This window comes from Caretta caretta, chromosome 6 (genome assembly GCF_965140235.1).
Source record: "Caretta caretta isolate rCarCar2 chromosome 6, rCarCar1.hap1, whole genome shotgun sequence".
Lineage (NCBI taxonomy): Eukaryota > Metazoa > Chordata > Testudines > Cheloniidae > Caretta > Caretta caretta.
Window position 1 is genome coordinate 26,997,590 of NC_134211.1, and position 21,010 is coordinate 27,018,599.

The following is a 21,010-nucleotide window of genomic DNA, read 5'->3' on the forward strand; positions in this document are numbered from 1 at the left end:
TATGCACTCATGTGCTTACAGAAGGGGCCACTCTCCTGGTTCGCCCCTGTGGCTTAAAGCGGGGTTAGTCAAGAGACAAACTGTAGGCCAAATCTAGTCCACCAGACACTTTTTAACAGACCCTAAAATCTTTGTAAATAGTTATCTTTTTTAAAAAAAATGTTTTCTTTTCTTGTTCAAGAAATTAGGACCTTGACAAAAAACAGATTACCCTAGTCACAGCAAGGCCCAGTTTATACACTGCTGTCATGTAGTAGGGCATAGCCTGGGGCTGGCAATGGCTTGTGAGTACTATCTTGGGGGGCCCTCTTGTTCTCAGAGGTGCACTTGAAGAACTAGACTTGCTGGTGCCATTATTCCCCTTGCAGCCTGTGTGGTGCTGCCCCTGTGGGTGAGGCCCAGTCTGCTTCAGCCGAAGGGTAGAAACACTCTTGAAGGCAAGGTCCCTACAAGGGAAATGTTCAGAACCGGTTCAGCTAAACCACTTTAAGGTGGTTGGCGCTGCTGTGTAGATGTGCTGTCCATGAGCCACTTTCCGCTTCTTCCAGGCTCAGGCGCAGCTGCCAGGGCCCTGCCAGGCGTCAAGGTGTGTTCGCCTCCGTCTCTCTCTCTCCTCTTTCCCCCCCCACACGTCACATGACCTTTCTGAAGCTCTCAGCCGTTGGCCGAGGCCCAGTATTGCCTGAACGCCCCACTATCACGTGACGAGGGCAAGCGCCGCCGAGTTCGGAAGTGACGTATCGGCCGGCGGAAATGGGTCCTGCCGGAAGCGAGCCCGCAGTGAGCTTCCTGTTTATGCAGGAGGAGGAGCTGGAGGCGCGCGCTAGGCCGCTCTCTCGTCTGCGCGGCGGCGCCGGTGACGGCGGCCAGTCAGGGGGGCGAGGCTGCCATGGCGCTGTCCGAGAGCCAGCTGAAGAAGATGCTCGCCAAGGTAAGCGGCCGCTCCCGAGACGCTGCCGCCCGGGAAGCGGCCGCTCCACCCCCCTCACACACACACACACACACACCCTGTCGGCTCCGCCACACGCCCGGCACCGGGCGGCCTGGTCTGTTCTGCTCCCCCCGCCCCGCAATATCTCGTAGATCCGCCTGCTTTTCCCGACCCGCCTCCAAGCTGGGGTCCGTCCCCCTCCTGCCCTTTCCCCGGGGGTTCCCGTCCTGGACGCCTCGCTGGGGTGGGGCTGGAGCAGCCAGGCGAGACCCGCCCCCGCCCGTGGAGGCTATTGTGTAGGGAGCCCTGAGCCGGCGGGCGGTGCACGGACTCCTGCTGGGGGTGGGGGGGCCTCGTCTCCAGGCGCCTGCAGCGAGTCTCCCCCCGCCCCGTGCGGAGAGGCAGCGCTGCGTCTTGCCTCTGCCGCCGCCACTCTACGGTGGGCTAAGGGACCGCATAGGTGTCTCTGGGACAGGAGCCGGCCCTACCTGGTCTTCGCCCCTGGGGCGGGGGTGATGCAGGAGTCAGCAGAATTTAGCTGCTTTGGCTGCCTTCTTCCCTCGCCGGTAGCTGGAAAAACCACCCCTTTTGCTTGTGGCTCAAGGAAACCTGATCTCAGAGTTATTGCGAGAAAATAATTATAGGTCCCCGTCGTGCTTCGCTGGCTCTGAGCACTTCAGTTTGACATCGGTTCGGAAGCTGCCCTCCTGTTAACCTGCTGAACAAGCCATCAGCTTAAACTGGTGCTGAGGAGTCAGGACTCTGTAGTTCTACTAACTTTCTTTGTGATCTTGAGCACATTTGTGCTTCCATTTCCCCATAATGCATTGAAGTGTTTGATTTTGTTCCTTGGCTGAAAGATTTTATATAAATGTAAAGTATTCTAGTAACAAGTCTAGTAAGTGTGGTGGTATCACCATTTCTAAGAGGGCTTTTTAAATAGTGGTTGGGTTCAGCCAAATGGGGTTTAACTATTTTTTTACTGAAGTGCCTAGGAGCCCTACTTGTGAACCTTCATTATGCTAAGCGCTGTACAAATACAAAGAAAAAAGACAGTACTTGCCTTGTGGTTACTTACTGTGTCTCAAATTGGTTTTAAAACCACCACGCTAGGGATCAGTAAGAACCACTTGTACAGCAGATGCTGCCATTACACAAAAAAAGGAACAAAATTGTACTGAGTGGGGTATTTGCATGGCAGTGTTAGCACTTTCCATATTAACATTAAAATACTCACTTATTTCTGTATTACATTGGTTACTGTTGTAGGTTTCCCCTGTACCATTGATATTTAGCATTTATGTTTTTAGAAATTGATTTTGCACTTATGATTGAACCAAAAATTAATGGGTTGTAATAGTTGTGCACATCCTTCGGCTGTACAAAATTGAGAAAATAGCGCTAATAAACTTAGCGGTTGTAAATTTTTGGAAACCAGAGACTGCCAGTAATTAACATTCAGAGTATTTTTTTTAGATGTGTGAGACAACCTTTATTAATTCTCAGGTAGTAAACCTTTATTCGTGGTCACTTACTAGTCATGGTCAATCAAATTGACAGATGAAAACTCAATCTCTGAGATTGTTTTCCTATGTTAACTTAAAACATTTCAGTGGTCACCTGACAAACACATTAGCAGTCACACAAGGACTTGCTTGGTGCCTTCAGTAACAGTGAAGAAAACGTACTGAAGAGTCTTCAAGAAAAGCTGCTCCACCTAAATGTTGAAGCTGAGGCCCATGCTAAAATCCTACTGAGCTAATCCCTGCCACCAGCTACTGTCATCAGAAAGTTGCACTGTATTGTAATATTTAAAGGCTTTTCATATTGGGTGTACAGTATTGATTACTTCACATTTCAGAGGGGTATGGGCAGGGTTTCATCTTTGAAGTTACGCTTATGAACTTTCTAAAAAAATTAGATCTAATTTGACTGTATAAAAAAACAGGAAAGTAATCTGTTTTACTTTCTGAGAAAGAAATTGTGATTGGTGAGGTAGCGAGTTTCTGTTTTTCACTTTGGAGGTCCATGCAGACAATTGGAAGAATGTTAATCAGATCATATTTATATATAAAGAAATTCATCCTGATTTGCTACATATGATCTCAGTGAAAACTGCTGTTCACCTACTAGCAGATGAAAGTAGAGGCTTCTTTAATCTCTCTCCACTTCTTTGAACTTGCTTTCACAGAAAAGAAATTATACTTCTTAAATGTGTGGCTATAAGGAGACTTTTAGGTATTTCTAATGGGAAATATTCAAAAACTGTAACAGTAAATGACTTCTAATTTAAGTGAACGTAAAGAGTTCTGCAAGTATTTACTGCTGTCACTGACTTACTGTGTGAGCTTGGGCAAATCACTTAGGCTCTGTGCCTCTGTTTCCTGATCTATAAAATGGAAGTATTTACTGTTGTTTGTAAAGTGGCTTGAGATCTGTGACTGAAAAAGCATTATATGTAAGAGCTAAATATTTGCTCAGATTAATACATTTAGATTTTGGAGACTCTCTCTGAACCCTTATTCAAACTGACAGTTTATATTTTGAACCATTATTCAGAGGGCATAAAATATTAGATCAAAAACTTTGCTTATTTAATACAAATTGGAGTGAAAAGGAAAATAAAGGGCACAAACATGTTACATAATTGCAGATGTAGCTGAAAGGAGTTATTTGAAATTTGATAGTGTAGTTGAAAATAACTCAAAGTTGGAGAAAGTCCATCATTTCAGAAATAAGAAAAAATATTCCCTCAAATATCATTCTTCTGTATGCAATATTTTTCAGTCTCTCAGTATTCCATAGTTATCTGAATAATCTTAAAAATCACATGAGAGTGATTGTTGCAGCATTTGCTCTGTTTATAGCAGCATCCGTAGCCAAACTCATTTGCATGTCTATTGAAAGTAAGGGATGATAAATTATTGAACAACCAGGATAATAAAGCAGTCACTGCAACAATATTTTTTTAAATCTAAGGGGGGAAAAATCAAACAATTGCCAAAGCTCGCTTTTCTGTGTGCTTAAAAAAGAAGAAATATTTCCCCCGAAGTATCTGAAAATGTCAATCCAGAAATTTGAAATTACTATAAAGAGCAATATATATAGGAGTGATGTAACACTCTCTGAATTAAATTATAAATCTTCAATCAGACTTCATAGTTTTAAATCATCGTTCCAAGTCAGCTAAGCTGTGTCATTAAGATGTTTTAGATTTATTCCTGATAATAAATGCTTTCTTCTGTCTCCAGAGAAAAAACTAGGATTGAAATAATACTGTATGCATACAACACTTTTCAGCACTCTGCAAACACAAGTCTCACAACATTCATGTTTATCTGACAAGCATAACTAGGGCTGTCAAGCAATTAAAAAAAGGAATCGTGATTAATTGCACTGCTAAACAATAATAGAATACTATTTATATAAATATTGTTGGATGTTTTCCACATTTTCAAATATGATTTAAATTACCTCACAGCATACAAAGTGTACAGTGCTTACTTTATATTTATTTTTATTTTAAATATTTGCACTGTAAAAATAAAATAAATAGTATTTTTCAATTCACTTAATACGAGTACTGTAGTGCAATCTCTTTATCATGAAAGTTGAACTTACAAATGTAGAATTACAAAAAATAACTGCTTTCAAAAATAAAACAATGTAAAACTTTAGCGCCTGCGAGTCCACTCAGTCCTACTTCTTGTTCAGCCAGTTGTTCAGACAAACAAGTTTGTTTACATTTGCAGGAAATAATGCTGCCCACTTCTTGTTAACAATGTCACCTGAAAGTGAGAACAGGCATTCACATGGCGCTGTTGTAGCCAGCGTGGCAAGATATTTATGTGCCAGGTACGCTAAAGATTCTTATGTCCCTTCATGCTTCAGCCACCATTCCAGAGGACATGCATCCATGCTCATGATGGGTTCTGCTTGATAAGGATCCAAAGCAGTGCGGACCAATGCATGTTCTTTTGCATCATCTGAGTCAGATGCCACCAGCAGAAGGTTGATTTTATTTTTCGTGGTTCGGGTTCTGTAGTTTCCACATCGAAGTGTTGCTCTTTTAAGACTTCTGAAAGCATGCGCCACACCCTGTCCTCATCAGATTTTGGAAGGCACTTCAGATTCTTAAACCTTGAGTCAAGTGCTGTAGCTATCTTTAGAAATCTCATATTGGTACCTTCTTTGTTTTGTCAGATCTTCAGTGAAAATGTTCTTAAAACGAACAACATGCTGGCTCATCATCCGAGACTGCAATAACATGAACTATATGGCAGAATGTCCGTAAAACAGAGCAGGAGACATACAGTTCTCCCCCGAGAATTTCAGTCACAAGTTTAATTAACACATTATTTTTTTAATGAGCGTCATCAGCGTGGAAGCATGTCCTGTGGAATGGTGGTCAAAGCATGAAGGGGCATACAAAGGTTTAGCATATCTGGAATGTAAATACCTTGCAATGCCGGCTACAAAAGTGCTGTGCCAACGTCTGTTTTCACTTTCAGGTGACATTGTAAATAAGAAGCGGGCAGCATTGTCTCCCGTAAATGTAAACAAATTGGTTTCTCTTAGCAATTGGCTGAACAAGTAGTAGTACTGAATGGACTTCACTTTGTTTTTGAGTGTAGTTATGTAACAAAAAAAAAATCTACATTTGTAAGTTGCGCTTTCGTGATAAAGAGATTGTACTAAGGTGCTTGTCTGAAGTGAATTGGAAAACACTTTCTTTTGTTAATTTTTACAGTGCAAATTTGTAATAAAAATATAAAGTGAGTACTGTACACTTTTGTATTCTGTTATAATTGAAATCAATATATTTGAAAATGTAGAAAAACATCCAAAATATTTAATAATTTTCAATTGGTTTTCTATTGTTTAACAGTGCAATTAAAACTGCAGTTAATCGTGATTAATTTTTTTGAGTTAATCATGTGAGTTAACAGCAATGTTATATGAACACCAATTACTGTAATTGTTCACATGGAAGAATATTAGAAAAGTAGTGTGTTTTACCTATCTTGGTGTAGATTAGCAGTTAGAGACGAGACATGATAATATGCCAAGCTAGCTTTCTGCTACCCATGAGCAGATGGTTTGTGGACAGTTGGTGATTCATGAACCCCAGTTTGAGAACCATTGAATTATATAGTAGACTGCCTATTTTTACAGATCTCCATGATATCAGCTTCTCCCTGCTGCTAAGGGAGTAGGTCCACACCATACAAAAGGGGTGGGCCATGAGACAACAGTACCGCGGCTGTTATGCTGAGTTGGTGTGCTCCTGGAGCCTGGGACTACCTGTACCCTTTCCAGGCCCACAACGCTTTGTAGCCATCTCTTCTGTTTGACTTTTTTATGAGGAGAAGACACCCCTGCCTCCGCTCACCATTAGAGTGAGGTCACCCTGTTTCCACATTATTCCCTCTCTAAAGGGGCATTCCTCACCCTGTATTCCTCACAAATGCACTTACACACTTCAAATAAAAATTGAACTTAATCGTAAAAATACTTGCCTCTAGCTCAGTTTGGAACCTTCAGTATAAGCAGCACTCCTGAATCCGTGCACCCTAGCACTGGTTGAAAATCGTGCTCTCACTGGCACAGCCTGAAATGGGATGGGGGCGGCAACATGCATCTTGTGGCTTTTACAGTAGCATGGCTGCCTTCTCCACTGTGTCCCTGCACATATGTATGTTATAGCACAGGGGTGGGCAACTTTTTGGCCTGAGGGCCTCATCGAGGTTGCAAAACTATATGGAGGGCTGGGTAAGGAAGGCTGTGCCTCCCCAAACAGTTTGGCCCCCTCCCACTTCCTGCCCTCTGACTGCCCCCATCATAATCCCCAACCCATCCAATCCCCCCTGCTCCATGTCCCCTGACCGCCCCCCCGGGACCCCACCCCCATCCAACCCCCGCTTCTCCCTGTCCCCTGACTACCCCAACGCCTATCCACCCCACCCCCTGACACTCCCATGCCTATCCAACCACCCCCTGTCCTCTGACTGCCCTCCCCCAGAACCTCTGCCCCATCCAACCCCCTCTGCTCCCTGCCCCCTGGGACTCCAACACCTATCCAACCGCCCCCTGTCCCCTGACTGCCCCCCCAGGACCTTCACCCCATCCAACTGCTCCCTGTCCCCTGATTGCCCCCTGGAACCCCCCCCCCGCCCCCTTACCATGCCAGAACCAGCCACACCACCATGCTGCCTGGCAGGAGTGGCGGGCCAGGGCGCTGGTGGCACAGTGAGCGGAAGCTGTGGGGGAGGAGCCGGGGGCTTGCCTCCCCGGCCGGGAGCTCAGGAACTGGGCAGGACAGTCCAGCCTGTGGGCCGTAGTTTGCCCACTTCTGTTATAGCAGCGAAGAGCATCTGCTTTCCCAGTAGGAATTATGAATATTGTTACTCTCTACATAAGTTTGTATGTTGAACAAATATTTCACATCACACTGTTGAGCTTAATTTACATATTTTATGAGTTACAAATATTATATAGCTGTGTATCAAAAAAGTTTAAGTACTTGTGGTTTCAGGGTAACTGCATCCTGTATTCCTCTTGCCTGTTTCCTCGAGGGCACCCACTTAATGTTTCCAGCTTCCAAACATGATCTCTCTTGGGTAGGGGCCCTGTTCCCACTCCTGTCTGACTGAGGGTTTTAAGGCTGCACATCTTCCTGCCTTACACTGTGGTATCGCCATAAAGACAGTCCACCTAAAACCCAGTGTCTGTGAATTGCTTTCTCTCCGAGGGCCATGAACAGTGTATTGCCAGAAGTTACAAGTTAATACACAGCCATTTTTAAGCAAGCACCTTTAAAATAACAGCACCACAGAGATGATGATGATATAAAAAACAATAAAAGTTACTATACACATGCTAAAAACTTACCAAAGGTCACCTATCTGTCTTATGGTAACCTAGTAGACCAAAGACACATGGGGATAGGGGAGGGAGTAGCTGAGTGGGGGTGCCGGGGCACATGGGGACAGGGTAGATGTGCCTGACTGAATGAGAGAAGCTATGAGTCAGCCAGGGTCTGCATGGGGAGGCTCCCTAACAATCCTCCCTCTCAAAAAACAAACCAAAAACCCTGTTCCATACTTTTCCCACACCCAACAACCCTCCAAGTTCACACTCAGGCTCCTTCCCAAAAATTATTTCCCTCTTGCTCAGCTCCTCCGTTACCCCTGACTTCCCCAAGCCTTTGCACTGCTTCTGTGCAGTGCAGGAAATACCTTTCTGTGTTGACGTTTAAATGAATTATTATTCAGAGTTCTATATTAATATTCCTAGTAAGAAATCTATTTCTCAAAAAACATTTCCTGAATTTTTTTGTTGTCTGTATTGTTACAGACATAATTGCTGCTCGGTACTTTGAAATAAATTACCAAAATAATTGAAGCTGGCATAATTACATTGTGTTGTTTTAACAAATAAAATATGCAGAATTTTAAAATATTGTGTACAGAATTTTTCATTTTTTGGCCCAGAATTCCCTCGGGAGTAGCATACAATCCCCCTAGCCCACTGTAATACAAAACATTTAGAACAGTATGGGCCCCAGAGACACTGAATGGGATTGCTATATCCATCATACTTGTTATGCAGGTTGAGAGAGATTTCTTTAAACCTCAAATACCACCAGCCCCAAAGCATTTTTAGCATTTTTTTCCCATTAATTTTCCTTTGCTTTTGTTCTGTTTGGATTTGTACTACAAATAAAAAGGCCTAATGGGAAGAAATGTAAACTTTTGTATGGTTACATCATATCATGGGAAAATAGATTTCATAACTCGCTTGGTCTTTTCCACATCGGACAGCTTTGATTCTACTCTTCTGATTTACAACTAGTCTGAACTTTGACCATAAGATTACATACATGATTTTTGCAAACTAAAAAAATGATATTTGATTTTTTTTAAGGATTTGACTTTTGTAGATAAGTGCTTCACTTAGAGCTTTGCAAATGCAATTTTTGACCAGTTTGCTTGTCTCCAAGGAAAGCAATGCAAGACAGAACTTTATAAAACGTCTGGCTTTGCATCTTAAAGGCTGCCCAAGCATTAAATGCTTTTGTTTTTCAGTATAAGTATAGAGATCTGACGGTGCAGGAAACCACCAGTGTTATTACCCAATACAAAGACCTCAAACCTGTAATGGATGCATATGGTGAGTTTGTGCATAAGAAAATCTTCTACTCTCTTGTTTCTGATTTAAATGTGTAGTGTATTTTCATGGCATTTCCTCAGCTTTAAAGTTTGCAATTAGTAAAATTTAGTTGGCAACTGGTGCCTATTATCTGGTAATAAGTATTTATTTTTATTGTTTTATACTCTGTTAAATAGCTTTTTATGAGAGAGGACTGAAACTAGAGTATAGAATTTGAGGTTCTGTTAAATAAATTCTATTGACGGGATCTCATCTTCCTTGGGGAAAAAACATGCAAATAGAGAACACTTATTCAAAAAGAAATGTACATGGGGAATTTTTGCCCCTTCAGTGTTGTCAATAAGTGCTTTGTTCCTCACAGCTCAGTTTTTGTTTGATCCTGCAGGTTGTACTGTTGCGTATTGCTCAATAGTCAGTCTGTTGCCCTATTGGAATCTATGGGAAGATGGAAAATTCAGCTCCATTGTAGTATAAGATATTCTGATTGTTATATTTATTTATAAAGAACAGTAAATCGACCCCCGTCCCAAAAGCGTCTTGTTAACAGTGAAACATCTTGACATTTGTTAGGGTAGGAATAATGTTCTATATTCATGTGTGTAGGAAAGCAGTTTCAGAGTTTTTGTAATGCGCATTATAAATATTTTTTAATTGCTTAACCTATCAGTGGTTTAACTGCTGTCACCTTAACCTTTGTTTTGTTTTGTTTGTTTTTTAAATTGTAGCAATAAATGGCAATGTATTAAGTGTGGGAAAGTTCCAGAGAGCACTTCAGGAACTAGTTTTATGTTTGGATTTAGTTAACGTCTTTCCCAAGATCCAAATGAGGGTGTAAACGGATTCACAGATAACTCTAATTTGGGAGAAATATTCAGAGAGACCTAGAGCAATTAAAAACAGGTAGAAAATAACTGAGTTTTAAATTGAAAAAAATGCAAACCAACAGCTGGGGAGAAGTAATCTAAAACATTTACCTTGAGAGAGAACCTGAAATAACCCTGAAAGAGACTGAAAGGAGAATAGTGGACAGAACTCTAGACATGATTTTGTGTTGTGATATGGTGTTCAAAATGTCAATTCCATTTTGAGCTGCAAATGGAAAGGCTTATATCCTGCAGCATAAATGTACTTGTTCCTTTCTAAACTGCTCTGGTGAGACTGCACCTGTGAAATTTCTTGTGTTCAATTTTAAACACCACTTTACCAGTAAGCTAATTCACACTGGAGAGATTCATTTTTGATAACATATAAAGGGTGAAGACACAGTGTAGCCAAGGCTTCTGTCTACGTTGAGAGTTAAGGCTAAATTATGTGGTAGCAACCCAAGAATTACTCAGTACTGCTTTGCCCAATACCTCTCTCCATGCTCCCTCCTCTATATAAGTGGTATAGTATCTCTTGTTGGTTGTATAGCACTTTAAATGTATGCTGTCCCCATATTTTCAGTCTGCTGCAGGTTTACATATTGAAAAAGTATATGTGTATTGTAGAAGTTTTCAGGGGGAAAGCTTGGGACGGAGACATTTGTCACTTTGGGCACATGGGAAGGCATGCGAGCCAATTTCGTTTTTTGGCAGTCAGGGCACAGTTGAAGCTTTTGACTGGGGGGGAAGACTCATCTCCCTCCACACCTTTTGGGCAGGCGTGAAAGTGACTTTAAATTTGAAAGGGGGAGGAGGGGCTGAATTCCTCACTCCCGAGGAAACCTGGACACCAGCTAACTGTTCCGCTGTTTTTGGTCCTCTTCACCATGCCAATATCAGCCACTATGTCCAACCATGATTAAGTACATTAGCTTGATATTTCTGTTAAAATTACCCACAGTGAAATAGTTAACAGTGTTAACATATTAGGTATCCTCAGTGTGCTTCAGATTTACCACCCTACTGAGATACATAAGCAGTTTGTCTTTCAGAACTGTTGTTTCAGGATGCATACAACAGTGCATTGAATTTGCATTCAGTTCATATTTTGAAGGGCACCTTTGCAACTATAAGAACTAGTGTGGGTTTTTTTTCCCTCAAATGAGAGTTTAGATTCAGAACAGGGTTATGTGGTAATTTATGTGGCTGCATCGTTACATGGGGCTTTGAGTATAGGAGACAGTCCTACGTTTGTAGGGAAAAGAGATCTAATTTTCTAATCTGTCTTCCCCATCTCTAAGAATACTTTGTTTTTAGGTGTTAATCAGCTGTGGATAAATACTTACCAATTTATAGTTATGTAATCTTCAAGAAAGAGACGCTCTTTAAGAACAGCATAAATATTTGTCTAGGTCACACAGGCTGAAAAAAGTTTAGGTAATTTGAACACAAAGCTAACTCAGCAAAAATTATTTAATACTGTGTATTGTCTTTCAGTTTTTAATGATGGCTCATCCAGGGACCTGATGAGCCTCACTGGAACCATTCCTGTGCCTTATAGAGGTATACATCATATCTTTCCTTTGTTTTCAAATCATTTGGAAGATTTCAGCTTGTAGATTGTTCAGTTTTAATAATCACTATTCTCTTTAAAAAAAAACTTGACTATGTTATATAACATTTTAAAAGATTTGTTTGTTCTGCTCTGTTATGGAATTCCAACATAGCGTACAAGCTGTATTTGTCTCGTGGCTGTTTGATTATTCCAGGCAGCCTCTACCTATCTGATAGTGTTGGATGCAACATCTTTATTTCACAGTAGTGCTATTGTCAATACTTGACAACATTTTTATTTTTAAAAAAGTTTTTTGCTTTTCAGACCTGTCAGCCAACTGAGGGGGAGGACTGCAAACAACTCACAAGTGGGACTAAGGATAATTTAGAGATAGGGACTCTGTGTTTCATGTTGCGGGGGGAGGAGGGGCATTTGTGTAAAACACCTTATTAGTGGTAAATTATAGTCATGGAGTTCATGGCTAAACCAGGAGCTCTTCATTAAGTATGTATTTGGTGAAGTTCAGTTTACTCTAGAAACCTATACTTCAGTGTGATTCAAATGTTGGTTCATGCATTAATTTTGTGATCTCAAGATAATGGTATAATCTAGTCATGGGTAATTAATAGTAGTTTATTTTAAAAATCTCAGATCAGAATGAGTTGAGGAGGAAGAATAAATTCAGACCTTTTTTAACTTTTCTTTAGGTAACACATACAATATCCCAATATGTCTGTGGCTACTGGATACCTACCCTTTCAATCCCCCAATCTGTTTTGTTAAACCAACTAGTTCAATGACCATTAAAACTGGGAAGCATGTTGATGCAAATGGAAAGATATATCTTCCTTATCTGCATGAGTGGAAACATGTAAGTATAATTAGTCTGAAATCCTTCAAACTGATTACTCTTGAATTCCATTAGATTATTATATCAAGTTTCTTAACTAATTCTGGTCATTTTGGCTTTGAGCAATAAAACAGTGGTGATCTTTTCATCAAACACCACATTACCAGAAAGATAATTGACACTGGATGGACATTGGATTGGGACTTTTAATCAAAAACTGTTGTCTGAATGTCACTTTTACTGCCTTAAATTAATAAATTCAGTATATCACTTTCACTGTTGGCCAGCTAGCTATGCCTAATGACAACTCTTCTGGCTAGTGAAGGAGCACAGCATTGGTGGTTTCAAAAGGGGAATTCATGTAAGCTTCCTTTCCTGACAGGTTTGATTGGATATAGGTCCTTAAGAGAGCAGTAGGGAGAGTGTAGTTATTGAAAGCAATTTAGGGATTTTCAGGGATGTCCCTGGGACAAAATTATAGTACTGTGACAAACTTAAGGTGAAACTATGAAGATGAACTGTTTGTAGAACAGTTGAAATTTTTAAACCTTAGCAAAACCTACTGAAAGGATGATAAAAAATGGCACTTGAAACGGCTTTGTTTCTGTAACTTGTTTATATTCTGAACTCTCCTTCAGAGAGCACTCACTGTTTTATAGACATGGCTTGAAAAGCAAAGAGTGTATTTTCATGTTGAAAGTTTTAATTTAAGAAACAGCAGCAAAGGCACTCTGGGAACTTCCTTCTTTATGTGTAAAAAGGAGGGCAAAATTTAGCATATCCTCATATCTCTGCTCGTTCCTCTGATACCTCTTGTGAGTATTTGTCCCTCTCTGCTATTTAGTATTCTACCCCCATTAGGGAGAACACTTCACTTAATATTGAAACTTTTAGCTGGTCTCTCTGTTCTATAATGTGAATAAACACTGCTTTTTATACTGCCATTGAAACAATAAGGGCAAGCATACTTTTAGGAATAAGATACAATTTTACCTCCAAATCACATTATGGTAACTCTGGATTTGAAGTTTGCCTGACACTGAGCTGTAAATGGAATGTAATTGATCATCTTTTTATACTATTTGCAGTGAAAATCAGGCTGTTGAGTACAGGACACAAGAGTGATCTTTATTGGCCTCATTAATGACCTGCAACAATCTAACTATTGTGCTGTGTGTCAAACTGAGGAAAGCCTGCACCTCATGTGGGTTGGAACCATTAGAATGTTTAGTCTTCTGTACTTAATTTTCATGACTCAGTGTTGGTTAAGTCTTTAAAATAACTAAACTTTTATGGTAGTTTTAGTCCTTCTTCAGTTGCAGTACTGTAATTCACATGGAACCGTGCATTGTCCAGAGTGTAGCTCTGTATCAGCACTATTCCAGCTGTTTGTTCCCTCTTGATTATTTAACATCATGCTAGTCGCACAAGCTGACTAAGTTGGAATCTACTAGGTTGGGTCTATAAATAGGAGGAGAGAAAATATTCAGCTGACCAGTGGTATGTGATGAGATGGTACTAAGTCATTATTGTTAGCAGTCAGCTATCAAAGTCAGCTGTCTTTAGTACAAAAAAAAAATCAACAGCTTTTGATCTGCTTTCCCTCATAGCCCCAGTCAGACTTGATAGGATTGATTCAAATTATGATCGTGGTGTTCGGAGAGGAACCTCCAGTCTTTTCTCGGCCTACCATTTCAACATCCTTCCAACCATACCAAGCAACAGGACCACCAAATAGTAAGTGATGTGCAGACACATATTTTAAAGTATTTTCAGTTCATTATCAAGCATTTTGGCTACCCTGTGCAATATTTTGACAAATGATTTATTGTACTCTATAGTGTTGAAAACTGATGGCCCAGTTTCTGTAGTACTTGTAGCTTTTTGAATTATGCCATAATACCATTTGGCTTTTGGCTCTCATAATATTTTAATAGAAGGAAATGTATTATCATATTAAACTATTAAGTTTGACTGCTGATTGCCATCCCTAGACATTGCCAGAATTCATTCTTACCTTATACTGACTTCCTCTGATAACCTTATTTGTGCCTTACTCATTTTATGTCTTGAAAATTGAAATTCTTTTTGTTAGAATTTTTCTAAAATCTTTTTCTCCAGGATCCAGGACAACAGTACCTGTGTCCTTTCTCTATTTGTTGGCTTCTTAATCATTGGTTAATCAAATTCAGAATTGCCTTGTAGGTTTTTAGACTATTGATTTTCCTCTTCAATTTTGAGTTCTTTTCCTTTCACATACCAATTTTTTTTCCTTTTGCAACCTCCTTTTAAGCTCTTACCTTAAGCACTGTCTATACAAAAATAAAAAAAAAGGCTTTCTAAAGTGTTTTGTTACATTTTGTCAGAAGGATGATCATGTTCATAGGTCTGATGTAGTGGGCTGTAGGGAGGTTGTGCAGAACTTTGTGTGACCAGAGGAGGAAAGGGATGTGCAGGTTATCTGGGAGAGATTATTGTTAGGGTATGGGGTCTGTCTCTACCATCAACCTCCATTACTCCACCAGCCTCTATGGTTGCTTGCTTGCAGGTCCTCTGCGGTGGGCCCTTGTGTGAAGAACCTTCTGGTTCACCAAACTGGGACTCTTAGTTGGTCAACCAGGGAGTTCACCGGCTTGGACTATTGTCAGATAAGCAAAGAAAGCATGGAGCTACATTCCTCACAGCCTCTAAGGAACCAGCTCCCCTCCACACCTAACTGGGGAACTGGTAGTTGAAGCACTGCCAGGAGGAAGTACAGTGATCAGGTCCTTTCCGCTTGCAGCTGCCCCAACCAACAAACCATCTGCAGTTTAACAGGTCATATTCCTGGTTTGTGGGACCAGGCTTGCTGTGAACATAACTGGGGAAGGACATTTCTAGTGCAGAGGGAATAAAATAGGAGCATTACAGATGGGGTGGGGGTAGTGACAGCATTTCAGGATAGCCCCATGTGGCAATTAGCCTTGCTCTAAATGCCTTCCCTGTCCCAGCCTGCTCAAAGGAAACCCAATTCCCTCCTCACCATGCCCTAGGAAAAGTGTTCTTCTCCAGCAGCTGGTTGGTGTTGTTAGAGAGAGGGGATGTTACAGTGGCTAGGACATTAGCTTGGAAATTGAACCCAGGTCTCCCTGCTCTGTGAGACTTCCTGTGTGACCTTGAGCAAGTCACTTAGTCTCTCTCTGCCTGTGTCCCATCTCTAATGTGAGGATAATAGCAGTTCCTTACTTCACAGGGGTGGTCCTAAGATAAATACCTTAAAGACTGTCGGGCACTCAGGATACTATGGTAATGGGGTCATATAAGTATTTTAAGGTTAACAGTATCTGCCTGCAAAGCATCCACTCTCTCAAAGACCATGATCTTCACCAGAAAGGGCAGCTGCTTCAGGGACCAAACTTCTACTGGACCAGCTTCATCTGCTGTTCTGCTGTGCTCCACTCCTTGCCATTTCCCATCATCTACCCCCTACCTGCTGCCTCCTACAGGAGAAAGGAAGAGACTGACACTGCCGGTTTCGGATTGGAGGTAGAAGCTCCAACCCTGAATCAGCTTCTCTCCCTTTTTGACAAGGTTCAAATCAGCAGACATCATAGTCTCCATTGTTGTTGGACTGCTGCTGTAAAAGGCCTGTGGTAGGGGCATGAAAGGGGAGCAGTGGGGAGTATGTTGTTGGGGCAGTATTTTGAGATTGTTTAATGGAGGAAGGGTGCCTTTTCACAGACCTGCCCTCGTGTGCTTGGCCTTCACTTGGCCACTCATGCCTCCGGTAACGTCCTTTTCCCCTTGCCATCCCACTTAGACTACCTTTCCCTCATTGGCACCATCGTCTGAAAAATTAAAATGTGTAAACTTTTGTTAACATAAGGTTGCTGGCACTCCGCAGTGTTTTGCGCTGCTTATACCCTTCCTGGGTGCAAGAGATTAATTCCCCAAACTCTCATTCTGCATTTCTTGATTTTCCAACATTTGAATTTCGGGAATTAAGTTTTCATGTTTAGATAGGATCTAGGTAGCACAGGTCATTGCTGAGCTCCACCCCTGTGGAGACAATTATCATAGGACATTAAAATTATTCATATTGTCATTCTGATTGCAAGGGGCCTAATTATCTTATCACCAGTTGCATGTACAACTCTCACTTGCTTCAGTGGGAGTTATGCCCGTGCAACTGACAGAAAGTTATACTGGAAATTATCCCTTTGTGCCATCAACTTAATGAAGGAATGTGAATGTATAGATGAGCTCCCCTAGCTTGAAGTGAGAGTTATAATAGCACTACTAAGATTAGGAGACTCTTTGAAAGTACTGCATTTGGGGGACCTGAATTCCTTGGCAGTTTCTCTTCTGTGGGTACATCTGTTCCAGATCTGACACAAGTAGCAGGGAAGATATTAATGAAATTAGATGAATTAATGAACTGATTTCTCCATTCTTTATCTCATTCCATCCCAACTGTATCTCTTGCTCTGAATCTTTCCTCAGCTTCATGACTTAGCAACAATGCAGGTCTGAGTTTATGATTTAGCTTCAGTAGGACATCCCCCGATGCAGTTAAAAACAGAATGTTTCTCTTAAACGTAACTTGACAATAGATATTTTAACTCACAGTTAAAGGTGCGTTCTCAAGTGTGAATAAGTGAAGCTATGTTGATTCAAGAGCATATTTTTAATGTTTTATTGTATTCATAGTGTCTGACTTCGACAGGAATAGACTTTATCAATGGTAAAAATACTCCAAAAATGCAAACTGTAACACATTCAGTTTTGATTTTTGCATAAATATAAAATTTCAGTAAAAGTGTTTGAGATAAGAGTCGAGAATACAGTATATTTACTCCTTTCCTGTTTCTCCATGCCTTAAATCAGACACTGCTAGATCTGTTAAGACATTAGAAATCTGCTTTCAAGATGGCATAAATCAGTCATTCCCCACACCCCCTTCCCATCCTTCCTTCTGCAAAAGTTTTGAGGTTTTTTTAGCTGAGAGATTGGATTTCTCCTAGGTCAGTTGGCAGCATTACTCTGACCTGTAGTAAAAATGTTCAATAACTCGGCAAAGAGCATGAACTATTTTAATTTTTAACAGTAGATGTCAGTGCAAGTGTAGAGTTACTGAGGAGTACGAACTATACTATGCTTAAAGGGGCAACTGAAAGTCAAATTTCGCTGAAAACTTTGTACCTGTTATATTTGCAAATAATACCTCAGGCTACTATAATTTAATAAATTAGCAAAATGTATTTTTCAGGTTTGTTTTTTGTGTGCTTTTAACAGCCACTTTGTTATCGTCTGTTTCACTGGGGCAGCCAGTCAGTTTCTCACCAGGGGACTGTGAGAAACTTCATAAAACTTTTTTAAAATCTGGACATGTTATTTGAAAGGTGCTGTTTCAGCACCAGAGTTTTTGAAAATGGACAATTTCAAAGCATTTAGGTTGGCAATGCGCTTCTAATCTTGTGTTATTTAGTAGTAAGCTATTTAGTGCAATGATTCTGAACGTTCTCAGGATCAAACAATGAGAAGTGCATCATTTCAGAACATAAATAGTTGCTTAACTTGCAATCATGTAATGATTATTAGGAAAGGAAAGTACTAGGCATAGCTAAAATGAACAGGTTGGAACTAAAATAGACATTTTTATCAATTATGTTATCTGTTTGTCACTAGTGAAATATGAGTACAAATAACAGACTACAAATTTTCATAACTCATCTCGGAAGCATAACATCATTTTCCTTAGACCACTGTTGATTCCCACTTGGTGAAATGAGATGAAAACAAATGACACACCTTATGCAGTGTTTTTCAATTTCTTTATGGCATAGTTGGATGAATTTGAAAATAGGGATTTATAATGGAAATGTTGGCTGACAGACTTTATGATAGTAGCAAAGGCTACAGAATAATTCTGTGCTGAAGGTTTTCTCAGTACTAAAGAGGTGTCTGCAGAATTAAAATAGTAGTGATGCAAGATCATCCCTAATCTAAAGAGAAAAGTGTATTTGGGTCTCTTAATGCCTAATTGTATGAATATAATTACTAGAGGGAGCCTGTCTGGAGACCATCTGAAGGCACAAACTCTTTATCATCCGTATAATAGCTCATATTATAAGTAAACTTGTAGAAATGAGTCAATGATTTTTTTAAACAAATACAGTATAAGAATGTGCTTAAATTGGTTTATATCCTAATTTGCAGTGTTGGAGTTTTGTATAAGCAAAAAAGCACAGGGATGAGTATTTACCTGGTTAGTATTAAATCAAATTATGACTAAACGATGGAAAGAAAAATGGTTCCTCAGGTTTCATTGACTGAGGAGAGTTGTATATGACTGCCTCTAGATTCTGCCACCACAGCTTTGAACATCAGCCAAAGGAAATTGCCGCAGTGGTATGTGAGACTGTGTTTTCGGGCCTCCCAGCCCCTGCTGATTCTGAGAGGGTTCCCCCCAGCAGCAGGTTGTATTGCCACTAGATAACCTGACCAGGCTTTGTTTTATTAAATAATGAATTTGCATAAAATTTTCTGGCTTTTTTCAATGAATTGTTTTAAGCCATGATCTATAAATGTTGAATAAACATAAAAAAAATTGTCAAATTTTTTTCTTTGTTACTGACATTTGATTCTGTCATTGTACTGTGTTCATGAATGAACAGTGTATTGAAATATCTCTCATCATAGCATAAATATGTCTACCTCATTTAACAAAATCTTGAAAAGTAAAACTGTACAAAATTGTTATTTTGTTTAGCATCCTACATGCCAGGCATGCCAAGTGGAATCTCTCCCTATCCACCAGGACACCCTCCTAACCCAAGGTAAGTTATGCTTTAAATCCAGTCACTGAAGAGGATCTGCTGTGATAGTGCTGCTTCGGAGAATCCCACACCCCGTTTGTATCTTCTTTTGATGGAGGTTGAGTTCTTGGATTTATTTTTAAATTATTATGGTAGTGAATTATTCAAAAGTCGAGGATTCAGTTCTTGTCAATAGCAGAGGGAAAGTTTGAATAGGGCTAAGCCCTTTAGTGCTAATTGATGCCAATATACAATTGTTGGATTTTGGTTAGAAAAATTTGCTTACTGTAAAGTGTTCCTTGCTGGATTATTGCTCCTCTTGTTACACTATATAAAAGGTCAGTTTTTATGGGGTAGGTCCCCCTATTTCTTTTTAAAAGTATTGTCCAATTTCAATTCATGCAATTGACTGCTGAAGTAAGAAATCATTTTTTGTTTAAACCTTTCTTCTAGGCAAATATAGAACACCCTTTGTTCCCTTCCCCTCAATCCACAAACACTATAAAATCAAAATGAGCCATGAATAACATTGCTCCAAATAAGAAGTATCTGTAATGTTTTAATGACTCTTAAGTGTTGGACGAAAAATTAGTTTACACATCAATTCAGTCTTCTGAATATGTGGTAACCAGTCAAATTCCAATTTTCAAGTAAGTCTATTTAACATCACCTTTGTCATAATCTATACTCTAAAAGTTCTGCTATCAGAGGTCTTTGGCTATCTTATGGTGCGTTTTTCTTGTTATATTGCTGCCCAGTATAAGTAAACTTGATACCAGAGGGATTTGGTTACTGAATTTTAAAAGAAAATTGAAGTGATTACTTCTGTTAACCTAAAGAGTAAATATTAAGCTAGTTAATGTATGTGTTAAAATAGTTTTAAAAATTCATTGTAAGAAATATGTCAGTGTTTCTATATGTCCCAAATTGAGAATGGCGCTGGTGTTAATAAACTTAATGTAGAAAGTCAAGTTTGACCCAGTAAATGCATTTCAGTATTATGAGGGTATGACACAGACAGGAGGCTTTCATAGTTGTTGTAAAGTCCATTTTATTGTTTGAAATTTGTAATCTAATACTTAAATATTTTATAAACAATTAACAGTCTAGCCTTACAATTTTGAAAGTCTCCTGCTTATCTCATAATTTCATATGCAGGGTTGTGCCTTCTGTATCCCAAACTGTCACAGAATGGAACTTTCTTTTTGTTAATTATTCATTGTTACGCAACACATTTTAAAATATTTAAATATTTTAATTAAATGCAGGGATTAGGAAATAGTTTATTGTATTGATATAAAATCTACACTTTGGGTATGATCCAAAGCCTATTGAAGTAAATTTGAGACTCACTTTGACTTCAAAGGGCTTTCATTCACTCCCTTTTGGAGCATGGGGTGGCACTGAATGTAAACCTTTTGGTAAGTATGCCATGCGGTCATGTATCTTGCATCTGTTTGGGCTGGAATCCTTGGTTATTATTATTATTGCTATGCTTGTCTAGTATAGAATTGCTGTATGAACAAAATTGTGCTTCGGAGAGTAGGGTCTTGTTAGGAGGAGCGGCAGACGTTTCACTGCTTCTGGCAGACTTGCATTTATTTTTCTGAATGATACAATGCTCTTCTCCTGTGAGCACTTCATGCATATTAAAAAGACCTAAAAGATAATACAGTCTCAAAAAATAAATGTGCTAAATTCCTCTTGTAATACATCATCATGAAGACCTTTTGTACCTCTTTTTATTAAGTTTTCATTTATTACTCAGTTTTAAAAATCCCTCTTGATCAACAGCCATAAATTATCATATTTTGGGGAAATAGTCTCTAATACTATTTTTTA

The 21,010-nt window shown here is 39.8% G+C and overlaps 1 protein-coding gene across 2 annotated transcripts in view; it reads left to right on the plus strand.

The window, feature by feature from the left end:
- Positions 1-770: 770 nt before the first annotated feature.
- TSG101 (tumor susceptibility 101) overlaps positions 771-21,010 on the plus strand; it is a 47,082-nt gene continuing 26,842 nt past the window's right edge. Inside the window, exons 1-6 of one of the 2 annotated variants that reach the window (XM_048855882.2) lie at positions 771-931; positions 9,019-9,103; positions 11,464-11,529; positions 12,229-12,392; positions 13,982-14,108; positions 19,123-19,189. In XM_048855882.2, coding sequence (XP_048711839.1) covers positions 890-931; positions 9,019-9,103; positions 11,464-11,529; positions 12,229-12,392; positions 13,982-14,108; positions 19,123-19,189 — 551 coding nt within the window. In that variant the 5' untranslated portion in view covers positions 771-889. The remainder of the gene's footprint in view (positions 932-9,018; positions 9,104-11,463; positions 11,530-12,228; positions 12,393-13,981; positions 14,109-19,122; positions 19,190-21,010) is intronic. The other variant, XM_048855884.2, reaches the window with a different exon arrangement.